At 45.7% G+C, this 22522-nt stretch overlaps 1 protein-coding gene across 3 annotated transcripts in view; it reads left to right on the forward strand.

Annotated features, from left to right (window-relative positions):
- The window catches only part of ACVR2A (activin A receptor type 2A), a 53373-nt gene extending 47662 nt beyond the window's left edge, over positions 1 to 5711 (forward strand). For all 3 annotated transcript variants that reach the window (XM_073545582.1, XM_073545583.1, XM_073545584.1), the window contains one exon: positions 718 to 5711. In XM_073545582.1, coding sequence (XP_073401683.1) covers positions 718 to 912 — 195 coding nt within the window. In that variant the 3' untranslated portion in view covers positions 913 to 5711. The remainder of the gene's footprint in view (positions 1 to 717) is intronic.
- Positions 5712 to 22522: the final 16811 nt, after the last annotated feature.

Raw genomic sequence — 22522 nt, forward strand, 5'->3', positions numbered from 1 at the left:
TCTCTGTAGTCCAGCTGTGTGCGCTAGTCTCCCCTGAGGACTCTCTGTAGTCCAGCTGTGTGCGCTAGTCTCCCCTGAGGACTCTCTGTAGTCCAGCTGTGTGCGCTAGTCTCCCCTGAGGTCTCTCTGTAGTCCAGCTGTGTGCGCTAGTCTCCCCTGAGGACTCTCTGTAGTCCAGCTGTGTGCGCTAGTCTCCCCTGAGGTCTCTCTGTAGTCCAGCTGTGTGCGCTAGTCTCCCCTGAGGACTCTCTGTAGTCCAGCTGTGTGCGCTAGTCTCCCCTGAGGACTCTCTGTAGTCCAGCTGTGTGCGCTAGTCTCCCCTGAGGACTCTCTGTAGTCCAGCTGTGTGCGCTAGTCTCCCCTGAGGACTCTCTGTAGTCCAGCTGTGTGCGCTAGTCTCCCCTGAGGTCTCTCTGTAGTCCAGCTGTGTGCGCTAGTCTCCCCTGAGGTCTCTCTGTAGTCCAGCTGTGTGCGCTAGTCTCCCCTGAGGTCTCTCTGTAGTCCAGCTGTGTGCGCTAGTCTCCCCTGAGGACTCTCTGTAGTCCAGCTGTGTGCGCTAGTCTCCCCTGAGGACTCTCTGTAGTCCAGCTGTGCGCTAGTCTCCCCTGAGGCCGTATGCCCTCTATTGGTGAAGATTAGCTCTGCAGACTGGTATTATGACATATCTGTTGTGTACCCGGTGCCCTCCTGTCTCTGAATATTTCCCCCTCTCTCTAGGGGCTGGCGATGCTCTGCGAGACGATAGAAGAGTGCTGGGATCACGACGCAGAAGCGCGGTTATCGGCGGGCTGCGTGGAGGAGCGAATTATCCAGATGCAAAGACTTACAAATATCATCACCACCGAGGACATTGTAACGGTGGTCACCATGGTAACAAACGTGGACTTCCCACCCAAGGAATCGAGTCTATGATACTTGCACTCGACCAACAGAACTCGGAGCTGCTATAAGCTAAGGAATGACTTCGCCTTTTTTCGGATGGTTGGTCTTTTAATTGTGGCGTCCTCCGGACGGGACGCACCAGACTTATTTCATTCCACGTGACGGTTGTGCGGAGGGAAAAAAAAAGGAAAAAACAAAAATAGAGGAAAACTTTATAAAAAAACAATCTAAGAAAAACACAATTTTATGGAATGAATAAAATATGAAGAAACACTGCAACACGGCCCTCTCCGGATCCTCTCGCTCTCTGGATAATTCGCTGAGCCGAGTTTTGTAAATGTCAGAAGAGACTGAAACCTTGAGCGAACTACTGCGCTATATATATATATATATATATATATATATATATATATATATATATATATATATATATATATATATAATATATATATTGCACACATATACCTATATGTGTATATATATATCATACGAATATTTTTTTTTTTTTTTTTTTAATCAAAGCATTTCATTTTCAGATTTAAAAAAAAGGGTAAATGTTTTTATCGCATTTGCTGTTGTGTTTCTATCAATGACTATTGTGATGCCAATATGACACAGCTTGTGAATGTTCCCCGTGCTGCTGTTCTATGTACAGAAACCGAAAAAGGAAGAAAAAAAAGACCTTTTTTTTTTTTTTTTATTACCGTTGGACATTTTTAAAGAGGCTTCCAGGCATATACGGTAACCTCCCTCAACGAGCTATACCTCAGTTCCACAACACCCTCTCGAAATTAAATTATACTTTTTTTTTTTTTTTAAAGAAAAAAAAATAACACTAAGCAATTTTAATAATTGAACCAATATTTTTTTTCTTTTTAAATATATATGTATCACAGTTTCGATGTGTTACTTAAAGGCAAAGAGCCCATACGCTGTGTTTAACCCATCCGTCGCCATCCAACTGTCCCTTTTTTTTTTTTGAGACGCATGGATTAAATACACGACTCGCTAAAATCTCGATCACGGGAAGGGTTAATGTTCGCGACAAAAAACCATTCCTAAAGTTTTTTTTTTTAACTTTATTTATTTTATTTTTTTCCCAAATCCTGCCCCTCATCACTTTTTGTAGGTAAAACTTTACCTGCCAATGTATTATATAGGTTTGCTGTGTCTGAGGAATTATTGACAATAGAAGCATGTTTGTTGTTTTTATTTTATTTTTTTTTTTAAAGAAAAATAATTTCTTTTTAATTATTATTTGCAAGCTCTAACACTGGAACACTCAAGTTCTCCTCACTCTTCTTATTTATGTTGTTCGTCTGTTCAGCAAGCGGCCAGCCCGGCCGTTTCCGGATTTCCTCAGGAAGTTTCACGACCCAAAATTCCTCAATATGGTGTTTTTTTTTTTTTTTGTTTTTTTTTTTAAAGAATTGCAATCACACAGTGCCATCGTGTCAGAGCAACATGCGGAATCCGACCTCCCGTCAATTTTCTCATGTTGACCTTATATTACAAAAAATAATATATCAGGGAAAATTTGGTGAAATGTACAAACCCTACATTATGCAACTCCTTTTTCCGGGTTTAACCAATACTGACGTGGGTAGCACAGGTTACGTGCAGGGGGAGCGATACAACACTGGCACATGGTGGCGTTTTTGGTTAAGACTTAGGAATAGGTGCCAAAGTCTGTCTCAATGTGGAGGAAAGACATTTAAAGTGATCCTGTCTGCATGAGACGCCCCTTTAAATGTGGTCATATTATTACAGATCCCCCTACTAACGCTAGACCGATAGATATACTGATCGGTGGGGGTTGTCCAGGATTAGAAACACATGGTTGCCTTCTATGAACTTTGAAAAACAGAGCCATCCCTTGGCTTCAGGCTGTGTGTGGTATTGCAGTTCAGCATTAGAAAAAAGAATGGACGAGAGCTGCATTACCAGATGTGGTGTGAAGACAGGGCTGGAGCTGTTTTGGGGGGTAAAAACAAGGCAGCCATATGTTTGTAACCCCTTAATCAGTGTATATAGGATATGCCCTTCCTACACCGAGTTTTGTCGGACAATCTGAAGGGCCGAGGGGAATCAACTTGACAAGCTGTCGGGCTTCAGAAGTGTTTACTCTCTTCCTTTTATAGGGGTCCATGCAGGTGGCCGGTTTCCTTTTATCGCCATCCATCAGCGTCTGCAGCCACGTAATATCCTCACCTAATGTTATGCAATGTCTTTCAGCGGAGGATACGACCTCTCCAGTTACTGGGCTGTGAGCTCTGACTCCCCCGTCGTACGGACTGGACGCCCCCCCGTTCTGGAAGTCTTAATATGGCTGCAGCGCCGTAATGGCGACGGCTGCGTTGTAACAGATTTGTGCATGCCAAAGTCGACGTTCAGTGAAAACCTCCATGACTCTAGTATTATGTTCTGTCTATTATAACGCAGGAAATGTGTAATATTATTATTTTTTACAATATCACTGTAAGTGCTGAGTACCAGGCTGCTGCTCGGGGATGCACAGAACTCCGGGAACAATGCAAAAAAAAAAAAACCACCCGTCCAGACTCTAGGAACGCCCGTCCCTCCTATATGCAGAAATCCTACGATGAGTGTTGGATATTGAGAAATATTTCCATTACTTTATTCTTTAATCTTTTGATCAGGTCTATTGTGATTTACAAAACATTTGCATATGAGAAATGAAAGATGGTGTTTTATTTTAAAGCTGATGAGCAATCTTTTTTTTTTTTTTTTTTTATACGCCGGTGAGAAAGCGTTGCGGATGGGTGATCCAGTGGCTGCAAGGCAGCGACCAGATCCGTATTGAGACCTCGCAAGTTGTAAAACGCTCCATAGCGGGCAAAAAAAAATCATGTGAAATCGAGACAATAATTTACCCTAGAAGTGTTTTTTTAAATTATTTTATTAGGTTATTTTATTTCATTTTTTTTTTTTTAGTTTACATGTTCTTTCTTGGCAGCTTCATGTGCCCATTAAAAAAAAAAAAAAAGTGTAACAATCGTGCAAAAAAAGACCAAACTTGACACGAGTCATATCGCAAGTTTTAATTGGTGGAGATCCGGATGTTAAGACCCCACCGCTCGCTAAAAGGATGCGGTAGACGCGGCTCATATCTATTGAGCATGAGCTCACTACAAAGTCTAGGCGTCCGATTCTTCGGTTTTTGCAGCAAGATTCTGGCAGAAAAGTGTTGGAGATGTTTGAGCAAAAATTTAGATCGTTCTAGGGTTTTTAATGCCAGTGGAGGCTAGCAGTGTTTTTTTTTTTTTTTTAATACGGGAATTGGGCATGGCCGAGAATTTGTCGTAATTTATGGCACAAAAGTGGAGTAAATTACGATAAAACTGCACTCCAGTTCTTACACTGGCGCACATGCAATTAAAAGATCCGTTTTTTTTTTTTTAACTTAATTTTTTTGAAGAATTGGCTCGTTTTAATCCTCAGAAGAGACTCAGTACTTGGTGCTTCTGCCCTTTCATTTTAGCAATCATGGGGGGGGGGGGGGGGTGTCTCGAAAAACTGACCTCACTTTATCAAAACTTATAACGTGTCTGTGTCCATTTTTTTTTTTTTTTACTATTTTAAAGTTTGTTTGTTTTGGTTTTTTTTTTGTAGAATTCACTTCAATTGGACTGACCTGCAATACCAGATTCTGCCTATAAACAACAGTGGCGCTGTTTTGGGGCGCAAGAAAAACCTTAATCTGCTAAAGTACATACGGCTGATGGCGTTAGAGCCAGTACACACTACACGTAATCTAAAATACCGGGAATCGAATTCTAATTTTGACTTGAAATTAAAGTAACCGCTCAGGTTAAAGGTCTAGGTTTTTTTTAATTCTAGAAACAGCACCACTCTTGCCTTCAGGTCATGTTTGGTATTGCATCTTAGATCTATTAAAGTGAATATTGCCTTATCATACCTAGCTAATGTGGAGGGGTAAAGAAAAAAAAAAAAATGTTTAATGTTTGACATATTAGACTACCCCTTTAAGCAGAGGTGGTCCTTTTTGCATAGGAAAAATCGGTTATTTTCTGTCTTTCCAGTCTGGACAGGTGGAATCCCAGTGTAAATGACAATCTGATCTAGGAATCCGTAGAGAGCCGCTCCGGCGGGCGGGTGCGTCCCCTTCTGCAGCCTGGACTCCCGTTTTCTCGCTCAGTGTTGGATGGGTGCGGAGCAGTGATACATTTCATGCTCCCGATGCCTTGAGACATGTACTGAATGTAATGGACGGTGTTGTGATCGCTTCTCTGTGACAATAGCTCGATACTATCAACTGCCAATTTTTAGTTCCTTTTTTTTTTTTTATGTACTGATGTTTTCCGGTCTCTTGTTTGGAAACTTTCTATGACTTTTTTCTTCTTCTTACCAGGGTGCATTCGGTATATAATTATGCAGAAAGTTATTTATGGTTTTTAAAATGCAGAACGATGCAAAGGGAAAGAGTCGTCTGATCGAGAATCATTTACCTCAGATAATTCAACCAGCAACTATGTTCTATTATGCAGTTCTTTCAGTCCATAGAATAATCCGTTACCTCTGATCTTTCTGGTAAAAGCAATCCTAATGCATCTTGTCTGAACAGGTTGCTGTTACTACTGTTTCTTTATAATTGCAATTTTTCATATCCTATATATATTTTTATTTTATTTTTTTTTTCCTTCCCATCTGTTTTGCAAGAACCTACAGAAATGCCCTGGTAAAAAAGTGATTGTTAAATATTGTACAAATTAAACATGTATGCTATCCTATCCCCCCCACCGAAAAAAAGGAAAAGAAAACTAATAAAAATGAAAATATGACACTTACTTTGACAATTTATTTATTTTTATTTTTTAAAGTTGGGTACAAATGAAGGGGATACTTAGTCTGTGCAATGATGTGGTAGGTGATGTACCATCTTGCTTTGCTCCGTGGTTATAGTCAGATGCTCACATGCCCATTGTAGGCTCAGTTGGTGGTATATACTAGGGCCAGTATGGACGGTATGATGGCTTTGCCATTAGTCAGCCCCACTGCGATGCCCTACATCAGGGGTGGGGAACTTCCGGACCATAAGTTGTTTACGGCTCGCAATGAGCTTTTTCTCTGGTTCCCATGCAGATTCCCAAAGTGCTCTGGCCTTTTTAATTATTAATCTGTACTCTGTGGGTTCTCATCCCACAGAAAAAGAAAGGCAGCGTCATGTGACATGTATGCCTCAACCAGGGTCTCCAGTTATGTATATGCTGCAGCCCCTTTTCTCCTGTGATTTATATGCCCCAGCCTCGCAGTCAGTCTGTTGTGATGTATAAACAGAAGCCTGAGTATGTATGTGTGATGTATATATACCTCAGTGTCTCCTATATGATGTATATGGCAGTCTGTGTCCCCTGTGTAATGTATGTACTGCAGTCTGTCACTTGTGTGATGTACAGCTGTGCTCAAAAGTTTACATACCCTGGCAGAATTTTGCTTTCTTGGCCTTTTTTCAGAGAATATGAATGATAACACCATCCCTTTCCTGTTTTATACAGTTCAACTACCTTTTTGCCATAGATCCATTGACAATTATTTTGTTTTCCCCATGACGCGCAATCCAGAAACGTCAGTGGCTGGATGAAAGATGCAAGTGCCTGTGTGGATCCCAGAAACTCACTCAGCTTTTATGTACACACTGATTACAAGCAAATAGGTCACAGGTGAGGATCTTACCTTTAGTAGCCATTCAAACCCATCTGTGTCAACTTCTGTGCATGTTATGAGGCCAAAATCACCAGGGTGTGTGAACTTTTGATCAGGGTTATTTGGACGTTTTGGGTTTTAGTTATGATTTAAAAAGAGAAAAAACAGATGTTTCAAAAATAAATGGCTTCACCCGACCACTATCCATTAGTGGAGAAAAAGGTTTGGTGTTATCATTGATGGTCTCTGGGAGAAAAAAGGCCAAGAAAGCAAAAATTCAACTGGGGTATGTAAACTTTTGAGCACAACTGTGTGTACAGCAGTCTGTCTCCTGTGTGATGTGTATATACAGCAGTCTCCTGTGTAATGTATATACGGCAGTCTGTCTCTCCTGTGTGATATACAGACAGTAGTCTGTCTCCTATATGATGTATATGACAATCTGACTCCTGTGATGTGTATACACTCTGTAACTCCTCTGTGATGTATATACAGCAATGTCGGTGTCTCCTGTGTGATTTTACAGTGGATATGTAAAGTATTCGGACCCCTTTTAAATTTTTCACTGTTTCATTGCAGCCATTTTGTAAATTCAAAAAAGTTCATTTTTTTTCTCATTAATGTACACTGTGCCTCATCTTGACTGAAAAAAAAAATGTAGAAGTTTTTGAAAATTTATTAAAGAAAAACTGATATCACATGGTCATAAGTATTCAGACCCTTTGCTCAGTATTGAGAAGCACCTTTTGAGCTAGTACAGCCATGAGTCGTCTTGGGAATGATGCAACAAGTTTTTCACGCCTGGATTTGGGGATCCTCTCCAGTTCCGTCAGGTTGCATGGTGAACGTTGGTGGACAGCCATTTTCAGGTCTCTCCAGAGATGCTCAATTGGGTTTAGGTCAGGGCTCTGGCTGGGCCAGTCAAGAATGGTCAGTTGTTTTGAAGCCGCTCCTTTGTTATTTTAGCTGTGTGCTTAGGGTCATTGTCTTGTTGGAAGGTGAACCTTCGGCCAAGTCTGAGGTCCAGAGCACTCTGGAAGAGGTTTTCATCCAGGATATCCCTGTACTTGGCCATTCATGTTTCCTTCAATTGCAACCAGTCGTCAATTGCAACCAGTCGTCCTATCCCTGCAGCTGAAACCCCCCCCCCCTAGCATGATGCTGCCACCACGTTTCACTGTTGGGATTGTATTGGGCAGGTGATGAACAGTGCCTGGTTTTCTCCACACATACCGCTTAGCATTATCACCAAAAAGTTCTATCTTTGTCGCATCAGACCAGAGAATCTTATTTCTCATAGTCTGGGAGTCCTTCATGTGTTTTATAGCAAACTCTATGTGGGCTTTCATATGTCTTGCACTGCGGGGAGGCTTCCGTCGGGCCACTCTGCCATAAAGGCCCGACAGGTGGAGGGCTGCATGATAGTTGACTTTGTGGAACTATCTCCCTACTGCATCTGTGGAGCTCAGCCACAGTGATCTTGGGGTTCTACTTTACCTCTCTCACAAAGGCTCTTGTCCCATGATTGCTCAGTTTGGCTGGACGGCCAGGTCTAGGAGGACTTCTGGTGGTCCCGAACTTCTTCCATTTAAGGATTATGGAGGCCACTGTGCTCTTAGGTACCTTGAGTACTGCAGAAATTCTTTTGTAACCTTGGCCAGATCTGTGCCTTGCCACAGTTCTGTCTCTGAGCTCCTTGGCCAGTTCCTTTGACCTCATGATTCTTATTTGGTCTGACATGCACTGTGAGCTGTGAGGTCTTATATAGACAGGTGTGCGCCTTTACAAATCAAGTCCTATCAGTTTAACTAAACACAGCTGGACTCCAATGAAGGAGTAGAACCATCTCAAGGAGGATCACAAGGAAATGGACAGCATGTGACTTAAATATGAGTGTCTGAGCAAAGGGTCTGTATACTTATGACCATGTGATATTTCAGGTTGTTTTTTTTCATAAATTTGCAAAAATTTCTACATTTGTTTTTTTCCATCAAGATGGGGTGCAGAGTGAACATTAATGAGAAAAAAATTAACTTTTTTCAATTTACCAAATGGCTGCAATGAAAGTGAAAAATTTAAAGGGGTCTGAATACTTTCCGTACCCACTGTATATACAGCAGTCTGTGTCTCCTGTGATGTTTGCTTGTGTATGCATGTGTGTGTAATATATATATATATATGTCTCTGACTCCTGTGTGATGTATATAAAGCAGTCTTGGTGTCTCCTGTGATGTATATATGGCAGTCTCGGTGTCTCCTGTGATATATATACGGCAGTCTCTGTGACTCCTGTGTGATGTATATACGGCAGTCTCTGTGACTGTGTGATTTATACTGCAGATCTCCCACTACTTGAGTTCTATAATGTAACGTGAGCAATGATGAATTTCCCACTGTGAGGAGACTGCAGTGTAATATACATCTGGGTTCAGTACGACTTAGGGTACCGTTACACCTAGCGATGCACCAGCGATCCCGACTAGCGATATGACGCGGTCAGGATCGCTGGTGCATCGCTAGGTGGTCGCTAGTGAGCTGCCACTCAGGCAGATCTCACCAGCGACATCGCTGGGGACAGGGATCGCTACTTACCTGTCAGACGCGGCGATCCTGACGTCCTCCCGCCCGGCTCCACGCGTCGCTCGTCGTCACAGCAGGAAGCGCAGCAGGAAGTGGCCAACGAGAAATGGTCCAGCAGCTTCTCGCGCGATCAGCGATAACCAGCGGGGGAGCCGGTCGGAGGTAAGTATCACATGTAGCGATATCGCTAGCAATATCTCTGCAACGTCACAAAATCGGTGACTTTGCAGCGATATTGCTAGCGATATCGCAGTATGTAACGGGGGCTTTACTGAATTCTTTACTAATCTTATCTCAAAGAAACACCCGTGCTACAGACTGATGTAAACCTGGACAAGTAGTTAGGAGTAGCAACATCATCCATACCACCTAACATCACAGCCACACCGAGAAGCAGCTCCAGCCATCACAATAGGGGAGCGTTAATTAACCCCTTACTGCCATTGGACGCAATAGTACGTCCAATGGCAGTACCCCCGATTTGATGTGGGCTCCGGTGGTGAGCCCTCATCAAAGCCGGGACATGTCAGCTGTTTTGAACAGCTGACGTGTCCGCAATAGGCACGGGTGGAATCGCGATCTACCTGCACCTATTAACTAGTTAAATGCCGCTGTCAAACGTTGACAGCGGCATTTAACGAGCGCTTCCAGCCATTAGGGCCGGAAATACGTGCACCGCTGACCCCCCCGTCACGTGATCGGGGGTCATCGGTGCAATGGCATAACAACTAGTGGTCTCCTTGAAACCAGGGCTGTGGAGTCGGGGTTAGTTTTGGTTGGAGTCGGTAGAAATGTACCGACTCCAGCTTTAAAAAAAATGTATTAATATTTCATAATTGAACTTTCATATGAATTTTATAAATGTTACTCAAATATATATTCTATCAAACTATGAACAACAGTGATAAGCAGTTCTGCTGGAGATAGAGACATTTCTTACTTCTTGTGTGTCACTGTTCTCCACTGCCCTTATCTAATCTTATACTTGGTTAACCTCATGCTGCCCCAACCCCCCTACTTACAATGTATGAAAGTGAAAATGTGTTGCAAATTCTTAGTAGTAAAGCTCCTCCTCTAGACTAGATCATACTAGGTGTGCGTCTTCCAAGCATCTCACAGCTGCCTGCTACTCAGAAGAGGAAGACTAAGAAGTATTATCCTTTCAACAAACTTTGCATCAGTTAACTGTGAGTACATGAGGAATAATATCAGTATTACTGACCACTATATCAGTTGTACGACCTGGCAATAATTTTGTACAATTGTTTTTAGGAAAAACAATTGTCATTTGGATTGTGAATGCAGAATTAAAAACCTGAGAATGTCAAAGAAGCATCACATTAAATCAGCTGTATTTGAACATTTCACCATCACGTCTGTCAGTGTATGACAAATGATCCAGACGAAAACAAATGCTGTGAAGCCAAGATGAGTGCATATTCAGGCAAAGATAAAAATGCTCCTACCAGAGCTTCTAATCTAAAGAGACATTTACAGCGCTTTCATCCAGAAGTACTGAAAGCAGTGGATGAGAAAGACTGCATCCAAACCAATGAACCAGTGCCCAGCTCTTCCAGCCAAACAAAGGAGCAGAGAACTTTGCAGCCATCAGTTGCAAGATATTTTGTCAGTGACAAAGTTACTGTGACAATGACAGTAGATACATTTAAAAAACAGATCATAGAGCTTGTTGTAAAGGATAGTGTGCCTATTTCATTATTTTCACGACCAGCTTTTATGTGTCTGAATGGGGAAATGGCCCGCAAGCTTGGTGTTTCTCTGGAGAGAGAGAGTATTAGAAAATTAGTAATCGAAGAAGCTTTTAAACAAAAGGAAGAACTTAAAAAAACTCTCAAGGGACGCTTTCTGTTTCTTAAAATGGATGCCTGCACACGTCACAGAGTGAACTATTTTGCCATCAACGTTCGATTTGTTTGTGACAAAAATGAAATAGTTACCAAGACATTGGCAGTAAAAGACACCAAAGCTCATCACACCAGTGAGTTTCTCCAGGTCTTGGTGGAAAAGGTTCTGCAAGACTATGAACTTAAAAAAGAGCAAGTTCTTTCTGTCGTAACTGACAATGCTTCAAATATGATAAGTACTATTAAGCTAATGAATGAGAGTAATGATGGTGACCAGCAGCTAGAAGAACATTCTGGGTCCACAGACACAGAAATGTTTGAAATAGAGGAACACAGTATTGTAACTGAGGAGCAAACTGAAGTTGCTTCAGATGAACAGCAACATGATAGTTTAGATGATCTTGTTGAAACTGTGTCAATATGTTCATTCATTCATCACATGCGCTGTGTTGTGCATACGCTACAGCTGGCTATAAGAGACAGTCTGCAAGAAGGACATGCTGCTGCACTGATTGGCAAGGTGAGAAAATTGGCTACTGTTGCCAGAACCCCTAAAGTTGACTCAATTTTGAAGAGACGTGCTGGAAAAGGGGCAATTATTGATCAAGCCACACAATGGGGCAGTACTTAATGATTCAGCGCTTGGTTGAATTGAAAACCTTTCTTGTAGACATGGCTAACCCTCAACTGAGGCTAAATGAAAGTCAGTGGAATCAGGTGACTGAGCTGGAAAAATTGCTAGAGCACCCATTTACAGTGACTAAAAAATTACAAGCAGAGGACTTAACTCCAGGTATTTTCTTAAAGGAGTGGAAGAACCTGATGTTTCGCCTGTCCCAAAGAGGAGGGTTAATTGCAAGTGGCATTGCTACATCAATGAAACGGAGAGAGGAGCTACTATTCCAAAATAACATTCTTTTGGCAGCTGTTTATGTAGACCCAATGCATCGGATTCTTCTAGATGATCAACAGCTAAGTAAAGGAAAAGAAGCTCTGTTTGAAATAGCAGTAAGGATGAAAGGGTTGCAGAACAGTCAGGAGGAACAAGAAGAATTTGGTCGTCCTGCCACATCTTCACCCTTATCATCAACTGATGAAGAATTTAATTTCGAAAAATATTTGGATCACAAGGACCGTGCAAAGCGTTCCCGCATAGAAGAAGAGTCATCCCCATCAAGGTACACAGCCAGTACATTTCAGCAGAATTTTTCATGTGCACTAAAAGAAATTGAGAAATTTGACCGTTCATCAAAAATAACAGTGCAACAAGCGATTCCTCTGTATCCTGACATTGTCAGAGATGTTGCCCGAGTGGTTACTGCTTTGCCACCAACACAAGTTAGTGTAGAGAGGTTGTTCTCTGCTCTCAAAATAATTAGATCAGATTTGAGGGCATCCATGAAGGAGGATCTGACAGAGGCAATACTTTTTCTGAGGACAAATTTATAGATTTCTTCTTATTAACTGCATAAAAGTGTTTATTGCATATTTACTTATAGTTTAGAAAAGTTTATAAAAGTTATTTGCTATATTCTAATTGTATTCTAATAAATGTAGTTTTTGCTATAAGTGGTCTGATTACTTATATGATGGTGAGAAACTGAATAAGCACGATGTTTAATATTTTAAAACAGTAAATTTGTTGTTATGAATTGGCCATTTATAAAGGAGTCGGAGTCGGAGCCTGATAAAATCCAGGAGTCTGAGTCGCAACGGTGGCTTACCAACTCCACAGCCCTGCTTGAAACCTCTATGGTTGTTAATGCTGGATTGCTATGAGCGCCACCCTGTGATCGGCGCTCATAGCAATGCTGTAATTTGCTACATATAGGTGATCTGAGCATCGCCTCTATGTAGCAGAGGCAATCGAGTTGTGGCAGCTTCTAGCCTCCCATGGAGACTATTGAAGCATGCCAAAAGTAAAAAAAAAAAAAGTTTTAAAAATGTAAGTTTAAATCGCCCCTATCACCCCATTAAAAAAAATAAATCACACACTTGGTATCGTCGCGTTCAGAATCATCCGATCTATCAAAAAAAAAAAAAGGTTTAACCTGATCGCTAAACAGCGTAGCGAGAAAAAATTAAGTTTTTTTTGTCGCTGCGACATTGCATTAAAATGCAATAACGGGTGATCAAAAGATTGTTTCTGCACCAAAATGGTATATAAAAACGTCAGCTCGGTGCGCAAAAAATAAGCCCTCACCCAACCTGAGATCACAAAAAATGGAGACGCTACGGGTCTCAGAAACTGCTGCAATTATTTTTCTTAAACTTCGGAATTTTTTTTCATCACTTACATAAAGAACCTAGACATGTTTGGTGTCTATGAACTCGTAATGACTTGGAGACTGATGATGGCAGGACAGTTTTAGTATTTACTGAACCTAGGTTATCAGGGACTGCTACATTTTATTTTTTTTTTTCCCCACTAAGGGCCGAAGAACAGGCAAATGGTTACCGGATTTTGCAGACCATAAGATGCACCTCAAATTTGGGGAGGAAAACAAACTTGAATAAAATGGGGGTCCATCTTGTCTGAATTTACGGTAGTCACTGCATGGGGGCAGCGTGGAGTGGCATCACAGGAGATAAGGTCGCTTTTGCAGGAAGCTGCCGGGGTGGGATCATGCTGCAGGCCCGTGCTGGGAGGAGGGGATGTTCTGGCTGTGTGAGACTACGGGCCCTGGGCTTTCAGAAAATGGTGGTGGGCAGTGAGTGGAGCGGCCTGCTCTTCTGACCGAGATCACGTCCCACCCCAGAAAATCAGTCAGCTCATGCACTGCCTCCAGTGGCCATTTTCTGATGCCTACCGCCGGGAAATCAATGAGCAGAGCAGGGGCTCACTGCCGATATGTTCTGAAAGCCCATTCCTGCTGCTGCCAGCTTCCTGCAGCAGCAACCCTGCTCCAACGCAGCCGCCTTCCCCCCTCAGTGAGCCTCATTAGGAGTATAAGACGCACTCCTATTTTCATAAAAAAAATTTTTGGAAAAAAGTGCGATTAATAATCTGAAAATAGTCTGAAAAATACAATACTACCTGCCTGTTGTGCCCGGTGCTGATCTCTGCCGGCTCAGACGGTCACAGACTGCTCCAGCCAACGATTCAGTGGCTTTTGCTAACGTCATGTTGACAGAGCAGCAGCTTCTCTTCTGCTCTGTTGACGGGAATTCACTGCTGATTGACAGTCGACTCCCCACTGCCTAACTCAGGGGGTGCCAGCTGTCAGTCATCATGATGTCAGCAGTTACGCCCCATCTACAAAGCAGTGATGCAGTAGAGCTGCTCTGTTGACGTGGAGCTTCTGAATAGCCAGCAGGAGAGGTCGGTAACCGCTCTGAGCCGGTGCTGGGATTGAACAGGCAGGTAGTTGGTTGAGAACAAAACATATGAACCGTTAATGGAAAACAAACTATCGAACAGTTGAGGGCTGGATTCCAAATTGCCCTAAAAGTCAAAGTAAAAAGAATTGAAATAAAATTGATCAAATTTATGTGAACTTCATTACAGCAACTCAGGTTGTATGGCCACCACGTGCCTGTGTGTGCGCCCAGTATCTGGGGATCTGCGCGGAGACCTGGATCTTCTTTCCAGTCTGTGGTGCTACTTGGTGTCATACACTGATACATAAGGTCCTCAGTTGCATTCAGGTCTGGGGCTTGTGACACCAATCGCTTAGGAACTGCCTACAGTCCAGCCACACGAGGACGATCATTGGCCTGGACCACAGTAAGGTCTGACACTTAGGATTTAGCCCTGAGACCTAAGAGGGTACCACGAGAAGTCATTTTCTCCTGTCCATTCTCGTCCAGCCACAAAGCCTGTGTTGGCCTGTATGGCTGTACCATGTACCAGATAGCGCCACATCCTTTTGTTCAGTGATAAGGACACCAGTCAAAAGAAAGATAAGGAAGGCAGCATTGTCGGTAGCCGTTAACCATTCCGTATTTGTGGCTCATCTGTCTTTTCCTCTCCAGTGATCTTGTTATCAATTCCATTTGCAACAGGCTGCCACAAGAGATGGTGAGTTCTCCTCCAATGGAAGTCTTCAACCAGAGGCTGGACAGACATCTGTCTGGGATGGTTTAGTGAATCCCTACATTGAGCAGAGGATTGGATATTGACCCTGGAGGTCTCTTCCAACTCTACCATTCTATGAAAGCAGGTGACATTGATTTACCTGCACTGCAGATTGCTTAGTAACATCACCACCACTGCATATTACGCTGTACTAGTGGTGCAGCTTTGAGCCATTACACAAGTGAGTAAGTTTGTAACAAACCTAATAAAAAAAAAAAATAAAAAAAAAGTAAAAACAAATCTGCTGCAGGGGCTGCGTTCATACGTCGCGGTTTTAACACGTGATTTTGCTGCAAAAATGCTAAAAAACAGCATCCCATGCAATCCTGCAATGCTGTGCTAATACTGTGGATTTTCCTGGGGCGGAATCGTATCGCGGAAAAATACGCAACATGCTCATTTTGCGGAATCGCAGCAATTCCGCCCACATAGAAATGCATTGTTCTGCTTACTTTCCGCATGTGGCTGTGCACACCATGTGAAAAGTAAGCAAAACATTTGCGGATGGTACCCACGGTCTGGAGGAGAGGAGACTGTCCTCCGGGCTCTGGGTACCACATTCCTGTAAAAATATAATTAAAATAAAAAAATCGGCTTATAGTCACCTTCCAACGTCCCGCGCAGCGTCCCCGGGCTTCAGCGATACACGCGGCAGGTCCCGTTCCTTGTGATGAATTGCGATAATGACCTTTGCTGACGTCGCGGTCTCGCCATGCATCACTGGGAACGGGACCTGCTGGAGCATCGCGGAGGCCTGGGGACGCTGCGCGGGACATCGGAAGGTGAATATAACCTGATTTTTTATTATTTTTAACATTAGATCTTTTTACTACTGATGCCGCATAGGCAGCCTCAATAGTAAAAAGTTGGTCACACTCGTCAAACGCTATGTTTGACAAGTGTGACCTACCTGTCAATCACTTCTCCATGCGATGCTACAGATCGCTTGGAAAACGCTAGCAATTCTGCAAGCTAATTACGCTTGCAAATCGCTAGTTTTTCCACGGGAAAATCGTGGGAATTTAAAATGCGATTTTCCCACAGAATGGAATTCTGGCGGGAGGTCCGCTACCTGTGAACTTAGCCTTATGGATCAACTTCTGACTCAAAAAAAAAAAAAATAAGCAAATTTGCAACAGCATTTACAAAAACAAGAAGTGTAATTATGGAGGCAAGTCCTAGGCTGTCAATAAGCGAGCGTCATCCTACCCAGTAGGTAGAATAAAGTGACTGCGACACCCAGCTCACTGCACACCACACCGTCTTCATCTCTCCCAATGAAGGGCTATTGCTCATATCAGGTGTATATGTATACAGATGTTATATATTAAATATTATACGGGTATACAGTAGTGTTCAAAATGATAGCAGTCCAATATGACTAATCAGATTAATCCCTGCTTTTGGTATAAATTATATCACACAATTTACCAGTTGGTGCCGTAGATTCTAACAAAACCGCCAGACGCCGCAGTCATGATCTGCAGGTTTTTGAGTCTGTGTATTAGATTAATTAATTGAAGGGGGGGGGGGGGGGTGTTCACAATAATATCAATGTGGAGATCAATTAGTGAGGTCAATCATTCTGTGAAGAACCAGGTATGAATCCGGTGGTCCTTTGCCAAGGGTGAAGCCAGAACATGTTCTACATGCATTTCTCCTTGACAGCCTGAGAGATACGGGGCGTTCGAGACATTGTTCAGAAGAATAATGTACTTTCTTTATAAAGTTGATTGGAGAGGGTAAAACTTATAAAAAACTGGAGACAATGATAGGATGTTCAGCTAAAATGATCTCCAATTTAAAACCAAACCGGAGAGACGCGGAAGAAAACGGAAGACTACCATTCTAATGGATGGAAGAAGAGCCAGAATGATCAGCTCCAGGCTGATCAGACTCTTGACCTATTTGCCGCATACCAGGGATCATGGACCGGTTTGCATGTATTAAAACACTTGAAGCGGCCATACTGCCTTACGCTGAAGAGGATACGCCCTTGTAATGGGTGTTTCAACAAGACAACGACGCTGAACACACCAGTAAACGAGCAAAATCTGGTTATGGAGTGACCAGCCCAATCCCCAGGGCTTAAGCCGATAGAACCCTTGTGGAGTGACATTAGAAATGTTGTTTCTGAGGCAAAGCCAACAAATGCCAAGGGATTGTGGGACGAAGTCCGAGCGTCCTGGGCTGGAATAACAGGTGCCTCCATGCAACATAGATGTGAAGCAGTTCTAAAACCAAAAACTGTAACAAATATTAGGTCAGTGATTCAAAGGAATGAAAAATCCACAAAAAAGTATGTTTCTCGTTCGCCTTATTGGGGGACACAGAGACCATGGGTGTATGCTGCTGCCACTAGGAGGCTGACACTATGCACAGAAAAAGGTTAGCTCCTCCTCCGCAGTATACACCCCACCCACCGGCACTAATTTCCTCAGTTTTAGCTTAGTGTCAGTAGGAGGTGGACACGGGTCTTTCATTAGACCCATATCTACCTCAGCGTGCGTCGTTCCCTTGCAGGTTTTGGAGGGATACGGAGTGAACAGTCACATCCGTACTCCCACAAAGAGACTATGAGTACGGCGTGTACTGCCACGCCGTATCCTCATAGCTCTCCACGGCAGGACCAAGAGCCCCGAGCATGGATGCGTGTCAGGCGATCCACCTGGTCCTCGCCCCCCCGTCTCCCACCCACTCGCCCACCAGAGCCTGTCGGTCTGGATGAGACGCGGACCTCCTTCTATGGAAGAGGACAGCATCATGATAAGGTACAGGTTTTTGCCGAGAGGTAAGTATGGGACCCCGGAGTCACCTCCTCTCCCTAGCCTCCCACGTCTCCCCAGCTACACCTCTCTTATTTTGGCCAGCCATGCTGCAGGCTTGGGTACCTTGCGGAGCGGGCGCCCTTAATGACATCCCCAGGTGTCATGGCTCCTTTCAGCAGCCTCTTCCTCTCTCTGCGCCCCCCCTCCCCTCCTCGGCTGCACTTATCTTATTTCGACAACAGCTGGGCGGCAGGCATGGATCCATTGCGGGGCGATCGCGCGGCAGTGCGTTGCCTCCGCGCTCCCCGCCGGCAGCCGCATCTACTCCAGGCCCCGGCTTCTATTGCGGCCTTGTTCGGCGTCGCCGCCACGCCCCCCGCCTCTTTCCTTAGGTGGGGGGTGTCGCGGCCACGCCCCCCGCCTCTTTCCTTAGGCGGGCTTCTCTCCCACCCGTTCTAAGCCCGCCCACCGTTCGCTCCCTCCCATTCTAGGCCGCCCTCCGCTCTTTCCATCTACATCTGCGCTCCGGAGGCGGCGCTCAGCAGCGGGCGGTACCACCTTGGGCTGCAGTTAACCCCGCCCTCCGTCTCCACAAGGAAGCGCGCGTTTTTTCTACCGGGCTCTCAGGAGGTCGCCATTTTCTCCAGCCTGTCAGCCGGACTCCTTCGCCGCTTCTGTGGCCCTACAGATATGGACGAGCTGTGCAGCAGCGCTCGCTGAAAGCATCTACAGGACACCAGACCGTGAGTAGCTCTGCATCTGCAGACTGACACCCTCCTCTGCCTCTTGTCCCCCATCCTTCCGGCACTGCTTAAGTGACTTTCCCCCCATCCAGCCGCTGCCCAGGAGCCCCCTATTGCTCCACGTGAGAGCGAATCTCAATCAGTGGCGTATCTCACCAGGGCGTCTCAGTCTCCAGTGGCCATTCTTCATAAGTTGTCCCTGGGCTCCTCTGCAGGACCCAGCAGGTCACAAGAGGTTCCACCTGAACCAGCCACCATGAGCCACAAAAGGCCCAGGCAGGATCTCCGGCCGGAATCCTCCCCTCGCTTCATCTCACATAGTCCTTCCCAGCAGTTTCCTTCCCGTGCATCCTCACCTGAGTCAGGCGAAGCATTCTCGGATGCGCCATCCGAGGAGATTTTAGAGCTGGATTCGGACATGAAGGTTACGGTACAGAACCTCATTGCAGCAATTAACCATACTTTCGAGATCACAGACTCCCCTGCAAAACCCTCAGATCAGGAGGTTTCGTTCAGACGGGCATAAACACCTTCCGGAGTCTTCGCTCCTCATTCTGAGTTTGCCAAGCTCCTCACCAGGAAAGGGAAAATCCGTCCAGGCGCTTTCAAAGAGGGAAGCGCCTCGGCATGCTTTATCCATTCTCTCAAGAGCTTACCGATAACTGGTTGGCTTCTCCCTCTGTAGACGCTCCAGTGTCCAGACTATCTAACAGCACGGTCCTTCCGATTTCAGGTGTGGCGGTTTTGAAGGATTCTAACGACAGGATCATGGAATCCTTAGCAAAGTCAGCATTCGAAGCGGCTGCGACGGTGCTAAGCCCAGCCTTTGCCTCTACTTGCGTAGCAAAGGCCAAAGCTGCTTGGGCGGAAGATCTCCGCCCAGGCATTCTTGATGGAGCCCAACCAGAGTGTTTGGCCGAGATAGCCAGCCAGATCTCCCATGCCGGGGATTATCTGGTCTCGGCCTCCTTGGAGGCCGCCTCTTGTGCAGCTCAAGCGTCCAGCAACTTAGTTGCAATCCGACGTACAATTTGGCTCAAGGCTTGGCAGGCGGATTTGTCGTCTAAAAAATCCCTTACCAATCTGCCCTTTCAGGGTGCGCGTCTCTTTGGATCCCAGCTGGACCAGATTATCAAAGACGCCACTGGGGGCACAAGCTCTCTTCCACAGTCCAAGCCTCGTAGACCCCCTCCAGGGTGTCAGTTTCGGTCTTTCCGCCGCGTCGCGACGGCAGAATCTTTTTCCAACCAACAAAGGCCGCAAGCACGCCAGGATAGGAAGAAGGTCTCCTTTATGCCCACTTCATCCTGGCGATCTCACTCCTCCCAGGGCAGAGGGTCCAGAACTGGAAGGTCCACTTCGGCATGACTATCTATAAAGCCCCGAGGCGCCTTTCCAACTGGGCGGCCGACTCCTTTTCTTCAGGAACATCTGGCTTGCCTCAGTGGAAGTCGCTTGGGTAAGGGAAGTTGTATCCTCAGGAAACAAGATAGAGTTCGTGTCTCGGCTCCGGGATCGCTTCTTCGAGTCCCGTCCTCCAAAAGGCCCCGCCTTAGTTCCGGGCGTCTTTGCACTCATCGACTCGCTTCTCCGTTCCGGGGTCATTGTGCCCGTTCCCGAAACAGAGCGATTCCCAGGGTTTTACTCAAATCTATTTGTAGTGCCGAAAAAAGGCGGATAGACATTCAAGATGCCTATCTGCATGTCCCCATCTTACGGGCATCAGATATTTCTGCGTTTTGCGATTCATCAGGACCACTACCAGTTTGTCGCCCTGCCGTTCGGTCTTGCCACCGTGCCCAGAGTGTTTACAAAGATCATGGCGGCGTTGATGGCCCTGTTGAGGATCAGAGGTCTCGTACTCTTCCCGTACCTCGACACCATTCTAATCAAAGCTCCGTCTTTTCACCATACTCTCCAAAGCCTTACCATCGTTCTCGACACCATGTCCAGTTTTGGTGGCTCGTAAACAAGAGGAAGTCCTACCTCGTTCTGATTCAACGTCTTGTGTTTCTAGGCTTATTGTTCGGCACCCGTCGATCGAGGGTCTTTCTCCCGGAAGAGAAGTTGATCTCTGCGGCGAGATGTTCGATCGCTACAGGGCCTAAAGCTTCCATCTTTCCGGTCAGCCATGAAAGTCTTGGGAAAGATGGTATAGACGACGGAAGCGATCCCCTTTGCTCAATTTCACACGAGACCGCTTCAACAGGCCATACTGTCTCGGTGGAACAGGTCCGTTCTCTCCCTGGATCGTCCAATTTGCCTCTCGTTCCGGGTCAAACAGTCCCTCAATTGGTGGCTGACGTCACCCCTCATTTCCCTGGGCCGGTCATTCCTTCCGATTTACTGGCAGATTGTGACAACGGACGCCAGCCTTCTCGGCTGGGGAGCTGTGTTTCGCAATCGGATGGTTCAGGGTCGGTGGTCGACCCAAGAGACAACTCTGCCGATCAACGTCCTCGAGATACGGGCGATTTATCATTCACTGGGAAAGGCTTCTCAGGGGTCTGCCGGTCCGGATTCAGACAGACAATGCCACAGCGGTGGCATATGTCAACCACCGAGGGCGGACACGGAGCTCCTCGGCTCTAGCGGCAGTGTCCAGGATTCTCCACTGGGCAGAGGTATTGGTCCCAGCGATATCCGCAGTGCACATTTCCAGCGTGGACAACTGGGCCGCCGATTTTCTCGGCCGCGAGGGTCTCACGGCGGGAGAGTGGTCCTTACATCCGAACGTCTTTCATCAGCTTTGCCGTCGTTGGGGGATTCCGTACGTGGACCTGCTGGCGTCTCGCCTGAACAGGAAGGTCCCACAGTTCGTATCCAGGGCCCGAGATCCTCTCGCAGTGGGCGCCGAGGCTCTGACCATTCCCTGGTCGCAGCTCAAGCTCCCTTATCTGTTCCCTCCCCTTCTTCCCAAGCTGTTGAAGAAAATCAAGGCGGAGGCGTACCAGTCATCCTCATCGCTCCGGATTGGCCCAGAAGGGCTTGGTTCGCGGACATCGTTAATCTTCTCGCGGACGCCCCCTGGAAGCTTTCAGACAGAGCGGATCTGCTGTCTCAAGGTCCAATCTGCCATCCCAATTCTCTGCCACTTAATTTAACGGCGTGGCTATTGAAACCGCGGTTCTGAGGCGGTCAGGTTTTTCAGATCGGGTTATTCACTCCATGATCCGGGCTAGAAAACCATAGTCTTCGAGAATTTATTATCGTACATGGAAGGCCTATTTCACTTGGTGCGAGGCCAATGACCTTCCGCCCATGTCCTTTTCTCTCCCTTCTATCCTGGCGTTCCTCCAGGCAGGCCTAGATGCGGGCCTTTCCCTCAGTTCTTTGAAGGGTCAGGTTTCAGCGCTCTCCATTCTTTTTCAGAAGATGTTGGCCTCCCGTCTGCAGGTCAAAACCTTTCTTCCGGGAGTGGCTCATACGGCACCTGCGACCCGCGCTCCCGTGGATCCATGGGATCTCAATCTGGTTCTGGAGACTCTTCAACGGTCTCCCTTTGAACCTCTCAGGGAAGTCTCCCCTGTCCCCTCTCTCCTGGAAAGTGGACTTTCTGGTGGCCATCACCTTCATCCAGCGCGTGTCGGAAATGGTGGCCCTTTCTTGCGCCCCCCTTTCCTGGTGCTCCATCAGGACAAGGTGGTCCTGCGGCCCCCGCCTTCCTTCCTAAGGTGGTGTCCACTTTTCACCTAAATGAGGACTTTGTTCTCCCGTCCTTTGGTCCGGGTCCAATCCACCCTCTGGAACGCTCCTTGAACAAACTAGACCTGGTCGGGGCCATGAAGGTCTAACTGGCTAGGACGTCTCCCTTGCGGAAGACAGACTATTTTTTCATCATTCCAGATGGTACGCGGAAATGTCAGCCGGCCTCCAAGGCTACCATTGCTCGCTGCATCAGATTGGCAATTTTGGAGGCCT

The sequence above is a fragment of the Dendrobates tinctorius genome, unplaced genomic scaffold (genome assembly GCF_039654945.1).
Source record: "Dendrobates tinctorius isolate UK_male_01 unplaced genomic scaffold, ASM3965494v1 ptg000143l, whole genome shotgun sequence".
NCBI lineage: Eukaryota > Metazoa > Chordata > Amphibia > Anura > Dendrobatidae > Dendrobates > Dendrobates tinctorius.